At 36.0% G+C, this 17,663-nt stretch overlaps 1 protein-coding gene across 1 annotated transcript in view; it reads left to right on the top strand.

Moving 5' to 3' along the window:
• LOC149782767 (uncharacterized) overlaps nucleotides 1-17,200 on the top strand; it is a 37,137-nt gene extending 19,937 nt beyond the window's left edge. Inside the window, exons 2-3 of the mRNA XM_089934262.1 lie at nucleotides 12,705-13,002; nucleotides 14,570-17,200. Of these exons, the coding sequence (XP_089790388.1) occupies nucleotides 12,705-13,002; nucleotides 14,570-14,784 (513 nt within the window). The 3' untranslated portion in view covers nucleotides 14,785-17,200. The remainder of the gene's footprint in view (nucleotides 1-12,704; nucleotides 13,003-14,569) is intronic.
• Nucleotides 17,201-17,663: the final 463 nt, after the last annotated feature.

Below are 17,663 nucleotides of genomic sequence, written 5' to 3'. Positions count from 1 at the left end.
TTGCAGAGAACAGAAATGGTGTAGTAGTACATGAGCGGGAAATAGAAATAATCAGCGCTAATGTTGCAACGATCATAAATAATGTAGACTCGCATGGACGGAAAATAGAAACAATCAAAACTGATGTTACAACGATCATAAATAATATGGACACGCATACACAAGAAATAGGAATAATCAAAACTGATATTGAAGCGAACAAAAAGAGTGTAGACGCGCATACACAGGAAATAGGAACAATCAAAACTGATGTTGAAGCGAACAAAAAGGGTGTGGACGCGCATACACAGGAAATAGGAACAATCAAAACCGATATTGAAGCGAACAAAAAAATGTAGACACGTATTGGCGGGGAATAGGATTAATCAAAACTGATGTTGCAGCGAACAAAAAAGGTATAGACGTGCATACATATGAAATAGGAACAATCAAACTTGATGTTGCAGCGAACAAAAAAAGTATGACCGAGAATACACGGGAAATAGAAACAATCAAAACTAATGTTGCAACGAACAAGAATAATATAGACGCGAATTTGCGGAGAATAGAAATAATCAAAACTGATGTTGAAGCGATTAAAGACGGACTACCGAGAATAACAGAGCAACTCGAAACTAATATTGAAGCGAACAAAAAAAATGTAGACGCGTATGGAGGGGAAATAAAAACAATCAAAACTGATGTTGAAGCGATTAAGGACAGACTACCTAGAATGACAGAGCAACTCGAAAAAATGAAAACACCTCATGGGATCATCGGCAGTGGCATATACACGGTTCAATACGGATCATTCGATTGGACTCCTACGCGTAATGCAATAGATGTCACCGCAATTGTTAAGGGTATTTATCGATTGACATTGATTTCGGCGATGCAGTTCAGTATATCATCGCCGAGTTCATCCGGGTTTAACAATACAATATCAACAATCATCGACAAGGATACAATCGAACGGTTTATAATTAAAGCCGTTGATAGCAGTCTATTTAGGGCAAACATCACATGGTATGCGGAATTTGTAGTGGATCTAAGTAATTAAAAACACTAGCTCTTTTAAAATAAAAATGACCACCAGGGTAATTGAATCAGAGGTATCACCGACGTCACATCAATATCGATTCGATACCGCAAAAGAATTCTCCGCGAACTTAAAAACGCTTTCCGAACAATACCGTGCAAAAATAAAAAAATACCGTCGTAAAATAACTGCCATCGACGCGGTCGTGTACTCGGTGTCGGGTATAGTAGCTGGCACCGGTGTTATTTTATCCACGGTAACCACGATAGCCCCGATCGCTGTTCCAATCGCTATCTCCGCGATGACAACAATTGCTGGAGTCGCCAACGCAATCACTAAAAAGATATCATCGTGTTTTCAGAAAAAACTCAACGAGTATACAGTAAAACATCAAATAGTATCCGACGCGTACTCGAAATTATCCGGGTTGATCTCATTATCGATTGATAATTTGTTCGTATCCGATGTTGAATTCTCCGCGATGGTCCAGTTATATAGCTCCGCGATGTCAAAAATCGAGGATTTTTAACTGGAAGCCGGAACCACCTGGTTGTTGAAATTAGACACTAAAGACAACGAATAATAATAATGTCACTGAACCCCGAAGGGTTTCAGTTGCTTCAGCGGATCGCGGAGAACACCACTCCGGTACAAACAAATATGATATCAATAACGTCAACGAAACCCGAATTTAGTGTGAACTTCCCATCGCCGGTTCCAGTGAAGGAAATAGCGCTGGCAAAATTGCGAGTATATCACAGTTGGCCTAATATTCGAGCGGACGCATTTAACGGACAACAACCTAATAACTCGCTGGTTTTTGCACAGACAAATAAACCCGATGGGACCCCAGACTGGAAGGAGGTTACAATACCAACTGGGTCATACCAAATAGAGCAAATCAATAAAGAATTTCAACGCAGGATAAAATCGATCACAGGAAAGGAATCAAAAATCGCTATTACGGTTCATGAACCGACGTTATCGTCGACGATTGAAATAAGCACACCGGGGTATATGGTTGATATTTATAACAGTTCAATAAGAACCATACTAGGATGGCCTAAGAATCCACCTCATGAAATCCCCGCGGACTTGCACACAAATACGCGATCGTATCATGAGATTGATCCCGCTTATCAAATTGATTTGTCTATTATGAAAAACGCGTTATTACCCAGTAGGTTTATATTTCAAGACAGGAATACCATGCAATGGATATTTCCGTATAAGGAAACTCCTAAATTGTCCGCCGAGGGCACAGTTAAATTAAGTGATATTAATAGGTATTTTATCGAGATTAATCATTATTACCAATTACAACTAGAACGGCTACGGAAAACAAAAGCACAAAAACACGTTGACGCGTTAAATCAACTTATATCAGACATGGAATATATCAATGAACGAATCATCGGGACAATATCCGCTAACAGCGATGATAATAAACAACGATTCCTAACCGAGTATAATATCGCAGAAGCCAATTTACCCGATTTTAGGTTTCCAGGATACAACGCGCCAAAACTAAGAAAATCTCTTAATGATTTTCTCGCCCCATCAACTATCCTCAGATACGATAACGGAGATGGTGGTAGGCATATTGCTCCATACAACGTAAATATTGCATCGGTGATAGCGATCAATCTGGTGTGTGATGTTATCGAAGGGAGTTACCAGGTGGATACCAAGCAATCAAATCAAGCTCAACAGGGGTATATCCTTTATTCATTTTCACCAACAGCCCCTCCGGGATTTTTAATCGTTGAGAGTCCGATTAATCCGGTCTATATGCGATGCCATAATCGGTTTTTAACGAGAATTAATTTCAGACTTACCGATCAGTCAAATAACCTAATTGATCTGCAAGAGGAGGAGTTAGTGATCACTCTGTTTGTAAGATCATAGCAGCAGAGGGGGCGATGACATCGACGCGGTCGTCGATGTGCTTACCGGACGCTGACGACGCTGGGATCGGCGCGCAGAAGGTATTAATTAAACCAAATGACGTCCGGACGATCCCCTCGACGACGACGTCGTTTTTTTTTTACCAGGCGCTGACGACACCGGATCCGCTGAGTGCAGAAGTAATAATTAAGCAAAATGACGATTGGACAAAATGTCGGATTCGCCCCCTCTGCTGCTAGAAGGGTCCACCACGATGCATACGTTATTTCGTAGCCGAGATGATTTGTACACAGTATTTCTACACACGCTGTTGTATCATCCGTTAATATTAGTTGAATTTAGAAGAAAGAATTACTAGTGTTTATAATTATTATTATTGTTATTATGGTTGGACTTCCGGTACACACGAGGTGAGTGTGACGATAATTGTTCTCACGTAAATTTCCAAATTTTATGATATTGTTACAGATAACACATGGTGAGTTTTTGTAGATGTGTTATTGATAACTTTATCATATCACACATACATAGACAATACGATGAATGTTTGAAGAAATGACTTTATTTAGAATGAAAGTGTGAACAAAGGTCAGATGCATGTACAAACCCGTGCAGAAGCGGCTTCGGGTATACTGTTCTCCGTCTGTTAAGTTTTAACATGGGTATACTGTTCGCCATCTGTTAAGTTTTGACATGAGTATACTGTTCGCCATCGGTTAAGTTTTAAGGTGGGTAATAGTTTGGAGCAGTGGAGGTGCAAGATTGGATGTTTCATCCAGCCAACTAAATCTCTGAACTCTACCTCAGTCACAAAAATGGAAATCAGTGGTTTATCTGGCAGTGAAATGTGTATTTTTTCCTGTTATTTGTCCACGGTGTGGAGACTAATTACCTGGGCTTAGGGGGGAGACCCTTGAAAGCCAGTCAAGGAGGCAAAGCAGATCCAAAAGGGTCACAGACGACATAGAGCCCCCTCAGTGCTACATCATACCCATGAATGGGTGACAAACTCGCAAGACACATTATTTACGTGGATGGGTAACTCTGAACCAAATCTGACAAGTCCAAGTCCAATCTCGGCAAGTGTTTCATTCTAACGCAGCAGAACTCCCGTGCATCAGCAGATAGTATGAAAGAAAGGGAAGATATAAATTATGATACCCTTATAGAGTCGGCGGAAACAACTTATTCAAGTCTGAGAAATGTAATGGTAGAGATAAGAAATGAAGTAAGGAAAGTTAACGAAAGATTTATATCTGCTGAATGTTCCCTAGATGAGCTGAAATAGAAAATGATTTGCTGGCAAATCAGAATATGGTCCTATGCAAGAAGATTGAGAACCTGGCGGAGAAATTTAATGAATTAGAAACAAGACTGCAGGCGAAGTAACAAAAGCTTGAGCAATAAGAGGAGTATTCCCGTGGAGAGAATCTAGTGTTTTATGGTGTGCCTGAAATCCGCGAATAGAAGTGGGAGGATACAGAAAACTCGATTAAAGTGTATATGAGGGATGCACTCGGTTTAGATTCATATAGGATTAAAGATGAAAGAACCCATCGGTTGAGATCAAAAGAAATTCCAAAGACCCGTGATTGTCAAATTTTCAAATTATAAAGACAAAGAGAAAGTGTTGAGACGTTATAGAGAAACAAGGAAAGAAACCCGCGAAACAGCCAAGAGGACCATGTCTGAGAAGGACGAAACAGCGGTCACTAGCAGACCAGTTAACGTACGTATAGCTGAAGATTTTCCGTTCAGGGTGAGAAAAGCTCCTGCCAACCTCCACCCGACATTGAAAAGATCCATAGAACAAGGAAAAACACTTTCTACAAATTAGACAAGCTAATAATAGACGGTTATACGTATGTATTTGATGAGGTTAGAAATGATGCTATTAATAGGCGGTTACACGTATGTGTTTGATGAGGTTAGAAATGATGCTAGTAATAGACGGTTACACGTATGTATTTGATGAGGTTTGATGAGGTTAGAAATGATGCTAATAATAGACGGTTACACGTATGTATTTGATATGGTTAGAAATGATGCTAATAATAGACGGTTACACGTATGTGTTTGATGAGGTTAGACATTATGCTGTTCTTGTAGACAAATGATAGGCTTTGTTGAAACATGGGCAGAAACTAACGATCAGTTTCATACTAACGGTTACAGAACTTTGATATCGGAAAAATTAAATTACAGTCAGTTAAAAAGAAAATTCAGGGAGATCTCGGCGTTTGTTCGTGGACCGCTCTTCAAGCATTTCAATATATCCAGAGAAAAAAATACCTCAGAAAGTAGTATTTGGTTAGTTGTTAGATCTAGGGCTGGCTTACTGAAGTGAAACTTAATTTTATTTTGATTTTTTATTTATCATCTGAAGATGCCTTTATTCATTCCGAAGAAAATGTATATGCAGCAGTAAAATATGAGTTAGCTCACCTAAACATGAAATATGCTGACTATAAAATAATAATTTCCAGGTGATTTTAATTCCTATACTTGTACGGAGCCAGATTGTATCAAATATGATAGTATTATTGACCTACTTCAAGGATTTGTTTAAACATAAGACGAAGATATGTATGATTGGGCAAATCAAGATATAAGGGAGATAAATCACAATGGAGAAAAACTTCTACAACTATGCCAGATGACTGGATTGAGAACCGACAATGGTAGATGTGGATCAGATAAAGGGATAGGGAAATTTACATGTATCCATGGCAACTAAGCCTCAACAATAGATTATGTTTAGCCGATGTATGTGTTTTTTAACATACATCATCCTTTGATATAGCTGATAGATTGGAATCAATATACATGCCCATTGTATTTTTCCTTAACTACGTAGGTGAACAAGAGCAAAATGCTATAAGTGTCTCTGAGGTAACGAAATAAATAACACATATGGAACAAAAAAGGTCTATCTTTTATCCAGAATTGCAATGATGTATTCTGAAGATATGGATAAGATTTTAAATGATATAAACAATACCAAACTTAATGAATACGTTGAAACAATTACTGGTATTTACCAAGATGCAGCAAGCACAATGAAGACAATCAATAGAAATCAAAACCTAGCTGTGACATATCCAAGAATAATTGTTAAATGTCAGCCTTGTTTTGACACAGATTGCACAACCGTCAAAAGCAAAGCCTTAAGATATCTAAAACAGTTCAGATTAAAAGGCACAAGTGAATCACGTGAAAGATTATCCATTTGATATAAATATGTATCATTCTCTTACAAGAAGAAGCAAAAGCAATATGAATTAAAACCTAAAAGAATAGTCTTTGATCTGCATTATACTCTAATAGTTCACAACTTTTCTGGCGCCTTGTAAGAACCAAAGTACTGGCATGCAAAGCAGCATCAGGTCTGCAACTTGGTATGAATATTTTTCACAATTATTTAATTTTTTCAGTTCTGTTGATCAGATACAGGAAAATGAACACATTCAACTAATTCATGAAACTTTAGATAGAACAATCATTGAAGAGGAGGTACGCCTAGTATTTAGTAAACTGAAACATGGCAAGGCTGGGGGAATCGATGCTTTATCTAGCGACTTTTTATATCTGCAGGCGACATAATATCGCTAATATTAACAATATTATTTTATAAACTATTAGACGTTGGATATTATACAGAATATTGGTCAACGGCTGTCATCATGCCATATTTGAAAAAAGGGGATGCAAGATAGATACGTTTACTTTATCAAAATCTAGTTAGTGAAAATATATAATGATATAAAAGCATGTGTTAAGTCCAACAACCTTATCACCGATGTGTCTAGTTGCCCTTTGAGCGTACGCCAAGGTTGTGTTTTATCGCCTTTACTCTTTTCTTTATTTTTGAACGATTTGAAACACGTTTTAGCTGAAGGAAACAGGTGAGCATCGGTGGAAACCTTAAAACTATTTTTACTGTTGTATGCAGACGATTTAATTGTCTTTGCTGATACAGCTCACCAGTTGCAAAATATGCTCAACAGGTTGCATACATGTGGTCTAAAGTGGAAATTAAAAGTGAATGTAGAAAAAACAAGAGTGGTTGTATTTCGCAGAGGTGGCTATATCAGAAGTCACGAAATGTTTACTATGGTTATACAGAGATTCCGATTGAATCATATGAGTATTTAGGATGGATATTTTCTTCAAAAAACTCTTTGTATATGTACCAGAAAACTTTATCCTTGCAGGCGCTGAAGGCTATGCATATAATTGAAGCCAAGTCTTTCAAACTTTGGCAGATTACCCGTAACTGGATTACTTCTTCTGTTTGACACGAAGATAGTATTTCCATCCTTAACTATGGGGCTGAGGTTTGTGGTTTTTACGATGCCAATGATATTGAAACAGCTAAATTGTCATTTTAAATATATTCTTGGTACATCTAAGTATAATCCAGATGCATTCGTTTAAAACATTAGGAAGAATTAGTATGCAGTGCATAAGCTATAAACGTATTTTAATACAATGGCTAAGAGTACTGTAAATGTCAGATATCCGTAACAATGCTACAATTTATAGTTAAGATGGGGAAAAACTTGTGATTGCTGGGCAAACAGTGTTACAAAGCTCCTATTTTGATTTTGGTTTGGCATTGTTTGGTCTACTTACGGCATAAATGATGAGAATACATTTCTTAGATTATTCAGCCAGAGATGTGAAGATATTTTTAGGCAGAATTTTAATTTTCGGAGGTACGTAGATTCGCAAGTTGTAAAGCTCAATTTCGGAGATAAGTAAATCTTACTTGTTGTTCGCAATCCCATAATGCCTAAATACAACTGATCGTTTCTTCAGGTGGCAGAGGACAATTTCGTAAATTGGCGTCTGTCAAGTTTCTTAACTTAAGGCTATGGTGTGACTTTTTGAGCTATTATTGTTTAATAATTAAAGATATGGATATATTTGTGAATTTGACCTTTCCGGTTTGTGCTATTATTGAAGTTGATGCGAGACATTTTACTTCATGTAGTCACTGCACAGTATTTAGCCAGAGAAATACCAATAGTCTGGTTGGTAGCGGAGCTAGCCACCTATAACAGTAGACACGTAAGTTCAGGGCAAGTAGAATACCTCAAAAACTGCCTGGATGACAACTATTTTGAATTGCATGAAGCTATTAAGTACACAGTGTTTTGCAAAATTATCACCCAAGGAAGGGGCTTATGTTTGCACTGTGAGCATTACGTGTTCTCAAAAATGGCCTTCAGACATGCGTGTATAAATTTGGGTGGTGGGTGGTGGTGAATCTACTTTTTATTCTTTGAATTCTCACTGACTTGGCAGGTCAGGTGAATGATATTCTCATGTTTGGCTTTATTATACCTATCCAGAAATATAGACCTTTTTGACCTCACTCATGTATTTTACGTTTTATGAATTTTCGTCTTGGGTAGGTGCATGCAACATTAAATTTCTGCATACAAAACTGTCCCTTGCACCCTTCAAAAAAGCATAGGAACTTGTGAAGTTTGCACGTTGTAAAGCTCTTCAATTTCGGAGGTAAATTAATCTTGCTTGTATTTCGCAAACCCTTAATGCCCAAATAGAAATGACCCGTTTTCAAAAGAAACTGGAACTTGTTACGTTTGATCCGAAACTGTCACTAGTTTCCAATATGTGGTGCTGATTCGTGACGTCCTCTCGAAAGCTACTGCTAAACAACCCTATTTACAACACGAGATAATAACTATACAAAGTTGTGCAGAAATAATAGACGAGCGTTGTTTTTGTTTTTCGTTTTTCTGGTGTGTGTGTGTGTTTATCACATAGCCATAGGAGCTAGTAGCGTTGATTACAATTTAACTGTCAGTTATACGTGTACTATATAATACTACATGTATTGGTGCGAATGCGACTTTTGTGTTTATATTTATTCGCTTTCTGAAATCAGTGGTTTCGCCAACATGTTGAATGACACATATATTGCATGATAGAAGATAGATTGTATTATTGGCTAGACATACCAACTTCAGATTGATGGTGTAGTTTACTCATATTGTCGAACTTCTGAAAGATTGTTCTCGGGCGTATGTTTGCATATTGTCTCTGCAGTTGCATGTGCCTGAATTTGTAGTGTTGTTTGAAGTTACCATGGCACGTACCAGATGGTCCTTGAAATATTTAGGTATACGATACACAATCATGAGATCTTCCTGAAATATACACTTGATACGTTCGAACGATTCGGTATGGTGCCAGTGCTTCCGTACAATCTGTTGTAGGTTTGGGACATTGGGGTGGGAAGTTACCACAAAGTGGACACGCTACTGGAAAGCTGATGTAAACTGTAGCAAACCGCATACTAATGGGAAAGCTAATATGTCAGTCCCTGAATATGTTAACTGAAGTGAAGTTATATATTAATTAAAAACACTAAAGAATTTTAAAGAACACATAAACAATAAAGAATTTTAAAGAGCACAATATTCATATTGTAACCCAGATGGAAAGAGAGTAAGCCGCGCCTCGTAATATTCCTTTTATAAGAAATCTCAGAGCGTATCCTATAAGGTCCATGCTATACTAACCAACACAAACTTAGAGCTAAGATTTTCAGTTTTATCTCTTTCCTACACTTCACAACTGTCTGATTATTGCAAATTTCAATCTACTATCGGGGCCCCGAGTGGCCGAGTGGTCTAAAGCGGTCTCCGTTACGGATCACTGCCATCTCACCTCTGTCTGCGTGGGTTCGAGTCTCGGATTCGGCTATTGTGGGTATGTGAGAAAGCTTGCCTGTAGCTTCTCGTGGGTCGGTGGTTCTTTCCGGGTTTTTTTTTTCGGGTTCTTCCTCCAACATTAATACTGGCCGCCATGTATAGCCTATCGTGTGCTGAAAAATGGCGTTAAACCCTACAACAACAACAACAACAACAACAATCTACTATCTATACTATAGTTACCAAACGTTTTGGTTATCCTGCGCATTTAGAAAGAAAGTAGTTTATATTTTTCTGCGGCAAAAGATAAAGGTCACTGTGACTGAAAAAAGACATGTTTTCTGCACAACTCGAGTTTCTAATGTCGACAGTTATCATATTTAGAAAATGGTTTGCACTTGCATAGTGGCCAAAAACCAAGGTCACTTAGACTGAATTAATAAAATGGTTTATGCACAACCGTGTCTGTTCTTGGCAGTGTACCTTTGCCAGAGTGTGTGGCTGACTTATACGTTGGGTAAAAAAGAAGCTGTTGTTGCTCTAGGCTTAAAACTTCAGTATTACTCTGACGTTTAAAAATGGTTTTCGCATAACTTTAATTCTTGAGTAAGTTCCTTGAACACAGTTTTCGGAGGGATGGCGCCTAAAACACGGAAGTGGTATATTGATTTTGTGGTCAAAATATCAAAAGTCAAGGTCATTTGTGATCAAATTACAAAAGCTAGTACTTCTTATCAGACTTTCCTTGACCGTGGCCTTTGACATATTGAGCCCAGAATCTATAGATTTCTTTTTTTTAACCAAAAGTTCTTGCAATCTATATCTTTTGTGCAAGGAACTTAATCTAGAACAAAAATAAGTTATTTAGCAAAACTAATTTTTTCACATTAGGTCCAGTTCAATACCTCATACCTTGACCAAAATTCCAGGTCGTTGAGACCCGTTGGTCAGTAATCTACAGAGACAACCATACCAAAGGTGTGCGAGTATAATGTGCTGCTCAGAATAGTTTCATTCACCTATTTTCATATGCCAGACTTAAAGAGGAGTATCCTATGTTGATGTTGAATATCTTTTGTTGGTGTTGTCTATCGTTTTGTCCGTCTGACACTGCATCTATCCATCACTCTGTAGCCTATAAATATTTGATACATAGATCTTTTTAAGTAGATTTGCATTATAAGCAAGTAAATAAACCCAGTTTTTGGCTCAAATTCTCAAAGTTAGGAGAGCAGGGGATGAAAGAAGGAAAATTGTTTTTACGCAATAATTCGACTTTTTTTTGTTCCTAGTATTTTCATCAAAGTTTGTACATTTCTTGCATTTCTGATTAGAAATTTAAAAAAATAATCTGGTTTCTAAAAGACGAAGGCAAAGGTCATCGTTTCTCCAAGAAGAGATATTGGTTTCTACAATCTACACAATATCTTCAGTTCTTTATTATTCACCTTGACCATGCTTTGTGGATTGTTTGTGTGCACTTGAGAAAGAGGAACACATATTTGTTTTTAAATCAACAGGTTCAAAGTCAAGATCGCAGGGTATGAAAGAAGGAGAAACTTTCCATAAAACTATTAAATTTTTGTTTTTTTGTGGCTGGCTTGAATTTGAGACACGAAAGGCGCCTATCAAATAAAATAACTTGACAGCAGGCACAGATAGTACCGGTCGTGGTACCCTTGTTCAATATTTTTAATCTTCGACTCTTTGTTTAAGAAAAAAGTATTAGCAGGAAAAAACGAAAATCTCTTAGAGAAATGAAAAGTTCATATGCACACGAAGATGCCTGGGTAAGTATTTAATGAATTGATATCAGTAAATTCGTTTTCTCTATTTTTGTGTTAATTTTTGGACTCGTACCTTTTGATCAGCATGTTTTTGGCGAGGCATATGTATTTTATAAACATAAATCTAGTTTATAATTAATCTAGTTGAGTAAATTAAAAATGATCATTTCCGAAAACCCTGGATATTATCCATTCCAGATTACGGCATAATGCAAGTACACTGAATTCTGATCTTTACCATGTTCAGTTTGTTGACAACCCTTTTTGTTCATTCGGTGGCATTGAAACCACCATGCATTTCTTCATGATCTGTCCCAAATAAAGTAGACAAGGAACTGAGTTGATTTGAAAACTACTGTCAGTGCTATATATAACTATTTGCTTAGATTGACTGCGTTGGGGGAAAGGGTGATGCAAATGAAAAATATAAAATGTTACACCGTTTATGCAGATATATTACCAATACCGGACAATTTCAATAATGTACTCTCTCTCTCTTTCTCTCTCACTGTCTCTCTCTCTCTCTCTCTCTCTCTCTCTCTCTCTCACACACACACACACACATTATTATTATGTTGTTGAATATGTGGTGCTACTTGTATTATGTAGTGAAGGGGATTATTTACGTTGTTAGAACTTGTGCCCAATTCCATTATGTCCTGTTGTTGTGACAATAAAGTATGTTGAAACTAACTGCGTGAGAAATTACTATTCAAATTTTGAGTTAGTTTCATCCTAGATTAATAAGCATACCATTGTCGGACAAAATCTCTGATTCCGGTCAGGGCAAGTTTTATCTGCTTTCTTTGTACGAAAATCTTGCCCTATATCTATATTTGCAAATCCAGTGCACCACCGTATTATGCCAGTACTTTAGAAATGAAACTTTTGTGTCATCATAGACTTAGTTACTGAAGAATGGTGCTTGTGGCCCTAATTGTCATTTAAGCCGGCTATGTTTTCAATATTATGCTTTATCATACTGAGCAGAGAGAAAAATAAAGGTGACATTGTATAAATTGTAATGTTTTCTGAAATGCAAGTGAAAAGTTTTGGTTATAACCTACACAGCTTTACGTGCAGCCTTAAAGAAGAATTACCAATCTGAGATTTCATTGAATCATCTCTGGTAGTGGGCATCGTGTGACACTTCTGAAATGTTCTTCTTATCAGAAGTCACTTTGTCACAAAATATTACTTAGTATTCTATGCAGAACGTTCTGCATTTGGCACAAATTACTATTAATCCAGCAAGCGTTGAACCCTCCAACCATGCACGTTTTTTTCTTCTTTTTTATTATACAGATTTCGTATGCCGATGCCCTTAAAGGAACTTCGACATCCAGCACTCAGTACTGCCCAGAGGCATCGTCAAAATCATCTTCAACGCCAGCTCTGTCTTCTTCAATGGCTTCATCGAAGTCACCTCAGTCCCCTTCCGTGGCATCTCCGAAGTCAGTACATGAGGACTGCATGTACCACGGCCGAAAATGGATGCACGTCTGTCAGTTCATGACCAACAACCTGTATAAAGAGAAACTTCTTGAAGGGCGGAAGAGGAGCGAGTTTTTTAAAAAAATTTGCTTTTGTGTTGAAAAGTTTGGTAAGGATGGAATTATTTTACTTCTACCCAGTTGTACAGATTAATTGACACAATGAAGGGTTGCATATCATGCGGTGACAAAACTAAAATGTAGAACTCATGCTACTTACATTTAGAAAGTTCTTATAAATCTTATGTTACGTGTTTAGGCTCTAAAAAACAGTAACACAAGAAAGAATGAAAGCAACAAGTTTTGAAATATTTAACAAATTCTTTATTTTCCTGGAAATACTGTAAAAATAAAAAACAACTTAAAGTTTTAAGAACCAAATCCAAAGATAATAAAATAATAAACCACGAATAAAATTCTAGAAATCCTAATAAAAAATGTTCTAACGAATTCAAGTTTGAGTCCCGACGAAGAATCCATGATGGAATGCGATGACGTATGTTGTATCCTGTACTGTGTTGAAGTCTACAGTTCATTGTAGAAACACAAGACATAATCAGATGTTTGAATTAATGAAATTTGTTTGTTCAAGAATTCTGTATGAGCACTCAAAATATTTCCAGAAAAATGAATTAATCCTTTTAGAGTCCAAATAATTCGAATAAACATTAAAATGTCATTGCCAAAATGACACAACAAAAGAAACACCCTTACGTCCCAGTGTTTAGAAGCCCAACTGTGAGATCTCTCTCTATGCAATGGTTTATAAACTTGAATATCGCACAAAACAGATGCCCGAATAAGGGTCACGTGATCATGTTTACATCACTTACTCTCAGCATGGCTCTGACTAAAACCAATCATTTTACTCAATAAAATAAAAGACGTTGTTTACTTCACTAAAATCGAGGGTCACGTATCCAACACGATCTCGATCTCGACCTTATTATTCCCACAATAAAAATAAATAAAAGAAAAACTTTTTGACGTGGTTGTTACTAAGTTTGAATTAAGGTCGGGAACCAAGCCAGCCTTATGTGTTTACAAAAATGAACAGTCAAGGTCAAACTATTTTCTGGAAAAAGTATCGAGTTCCTAGTAAACAGAACTACATTATTTTGACATATAATGAAATAAAAAAATAAAATATTTTAAAACTAAGTAACAATTAAATCAGATTTAAATTAAATCAAATATACATAACATAAATCAAAAACTAAAGTGTGGGTTAAATAATGGTGAAAATATAAAAATGTGTCATAACCAAAAGTCATGAAAACAAATGATCAAATTAAGTCCATGAATAACGGGAAGAGTTTAAATATAAAATAAAACAAAATCATTGCTTATTATATGTAAATGCTCTGTACGTTTTACCCAGATTCTTTTTTTACCTAACTAGTAAAACTTAAACTTAGATTTTCTAAATCCCAGCTAAGATGAATAATCACAAAAGAAAAACAGCATTTATATATCAATAAAAATATTATTTATTTGTATTTAAGCATCACTTCAATTTCACAAAATGTTTTAAATTCAGCACATTTACATTCTAAAGTTCTGTTGAAAACTTTTTTCGATGCTGTATATTTGTATGAATATTGCTTTTAATACTAAGTGTCCTTGCGATATCTAAAGTTGTGCAGTGTGCATTATTAGTTTGCTCTGTTTTTGTAGACGTCAACAGCCATTTTACGAACAGAGATCAGGCCAGTGACTGTGTTCATTTCTTTAGAACAGAAATAAGGAAATGGAAGAAAGCACCAAAAACTGTCAACAAGCTGCTTGATCTCTTTGCGGAATTTGAGAAAGGAAAAGACCTAAGTGCGGGCTTTTTAAAATTTCTTTATTACTTTAAAAAGTCATATGACGGTGAATTCAAACTCAGTTAAAATGAATACTAGAAGGGAAAATTTTGCATCATATTCACAACAGTTGAATAGATAAACTGAAACATATTTTGTCTTTTATAAATAAAAAAACATGTTTTCTTAAGGGACAACCAGACGCACTATACTTACAATTGTTTGAACAACGGTATCAAAATTAGCACACTTGGAAGGCTCTGTAACGGAATGATTTGGTACATGTACACTAAAGATCAAGAGCCTTACCGTCTAACACGGTCTTATCACCTTGTTGTAATTTTCGTATTTATAGGCGGTAAGATATAATTATTAATAATTTCCAATGGGTAGATGTTCATACACCCTGGATTATTAATCCACGACCACTTTATCTACCAGCTGATAACCATTCCCCATGGGTAGACGGTCCTAATCCCTGGATTAGTAATCCATGACCACGTTATCTACTAGCAAATAACCATTCCTATGTGACCTATATGACTTCTCTTCGAAGGTCTAGAATGAGAAAATTGTTTCTCGCCATAAATTGTACGCTTTGTAGATTTAAATGCTGTTTATATCTAAATATCTTCTCAGCAGAAAGTCAACTCGAAAATGTCATTTACAATGAATGAAAGAAAAAATGTATGGCAAGATTTATGAAACAACACAAGTAAGAAAGAAAAAAATTGGACTTTCGTGAGCGATTTGTTGCATGTGATGGAGTTATATACTTAAAGATTCTGCCCAAAAATGTCGTTGGTCGACAATCATCTTTTGTCAATTATTTAATTGTGTTTTTACTGTTTATTTTTTTATAAATATTTTTCTTATGAACTATTATAATGCTGTCTCTCTCTCTCTGTCTCTCTCTCTCTCTCTCTCTCTCTCTCTCTCTGTCTCTGTCTCTCTCTCTCTCTCTGTCTCTCTCTCTCTGTCTCTGTCTCTCTGTCTCTCTCTCTGTCTCTCTCTCTCTCTCTCTCTCTCTCTCTGTGCAGTGTTCTTTTTTAATTGATATTAGTTTATGTATGTTAATTGATACATGTGTAAATAGTTTCCTTGACACAGAAAACTTGTAATGCCTGTCATTTTTGAAACAAAAGATAAAAAGTACAGAATTCAAAAAATATATTTGGTCTATAAACTTACATGAATGGTAAGTATAATTATTATGTTGTGCACTGACTCGTATTTGCATTTAATTTCTGGGAATTAAAGAACAAATACGATTATTTTCATGAACATTTTAACAATGTAATATGATTAAAAGGAAAGAAAGAAACCCAACCAGCTGTAGTTGAATTTGTCACGTTTGTCATGCATTACCTTGTATGACCAATTTAGGAACTGTTAAGATGGTTTACAATAAACTCTGTTGCATAGACCAATTTAGGAACTGTGAAGATGGTTTACAACAAACTCTGTTGCATAGACCAATTTAGGAACTGTGAAGATGGTTTACAATAGACTCTGTTGCATAGACCAATTTAGGAACTGTGAAGATGGTTTACAATAAAATCTGTTGCATAGACCAATTTAGGAACTGTGAAGATGGTTTACAATAAACTCTGTTGCATAGACCAATTTAGGAACTGTGAAGATGGTTTACAATAAACTCTCTTGCATAACCATTCATATGATTATATAAAGTCCAAGGAATATGTTTTCCTACGTTTGCTTTTTTTTGTTTTGAATGTGTATTGCATTTTGTAATATTCAAGAGGTTTTGTTCAGATGGGTTTTAGTGAAAGGATCGACGGATATACATGCATGTACACACAAACAAATACATGCATCTACTTACTTACCTACCTGCCTGCCTGCCTGCCTACCTACCTACATACCTACATACATACATACATAGATACATACATACATATACATACATATGTGCTAGTGAACACAAATACAAGTAACACGACAAATTTGTGATGTCGTGGGCTCGTACACACAACTGCTAAATTGAGTCCTTTCTTGTTCTTAATTAAACTGGTACATGCTTTTCTCTTGTATTTTTCTACCCTAAGCAGAGATATAAGATCATCGGTTATAAATGTTAAATTCCATGCCCTTTACATGTTTACATGCATACATACATACATACATACATACATACATACATACATGCATGCTTGTTTACTTGTTTTTACAAAATGATATACGTCGTAATGTATCACCAAAAATGCTCTGAAAAGTATATGTTAAAAACCTTTTATATTGTTTCTAAGTTAGACATTTTTTCGGGTTTGACACTAATGTATATCTCTATTGTAGTGTTGTTGTGATCAGATATAATTCAGGATATTTTGTCTGATGGTAAATGAATAATCACACATACAGTGTGTTCAGTTGCAAATTGTACATTTTCGATTGCACATTAGCGTGTTGTTTACATGTAATATGTCTAATATACCTACTTTATATAGTCTAATGACTTTCAAAATAAATAATTTGACTTGTTTATATTGTTTATATTGTTTGTTTTGTACTCTAAACAATATTCAGGTTTTAAGTTACATTTTGTTACGACACAGTCTTACTGAACAAGCTTAACAGGAGAAACACCTGTGGCATAGAGGTCCAGTGTAATCAGAGAGATGTTTACATTATTTCTTCCTCCTTCTGTACTAAACGTTTTTGAAACGTAGTTCATATGGACCGAATTATTGCATGACTGGGGTTACATTTCAAATAAAAACATAAAATGTGTTATGTTGAATTTGGTTGTTGCCACTGATGGCAAGCATACATTTAATCCTCTATTCCAAAAAGACTCGTCACCTGGAAATGCGTTTAGAAAATATAGCAGAACTGAGTACAACATCGCCAATGTCTTTTATATGCAGAAATTTGCCAGGGTTTCTACAATGGTGTCTTGATGCAACTCCTTTCCGAGGCATATAATACACTGAATTTGTTTGCTT

The sequence above is a fragment of the Sinohyriopsis cumingii genome, chromosome 15, assembly GCF_028554795.1.
Source record: "Sinohyriopsis cumingii isolate HCF-2022 chromosome 15, ASM2855479v2, whole genome shotgun sequence".
Lineage (NCBI taxonomy): Eukaryota > Metazoa > Mollusca > Bivalvia > Unionida > Unionidae > Sinohyriopsis > Sinohyriopsis cumingii.
This window is presented reverse-complemented; position numbering and strand designations above follow the sequence as displayed.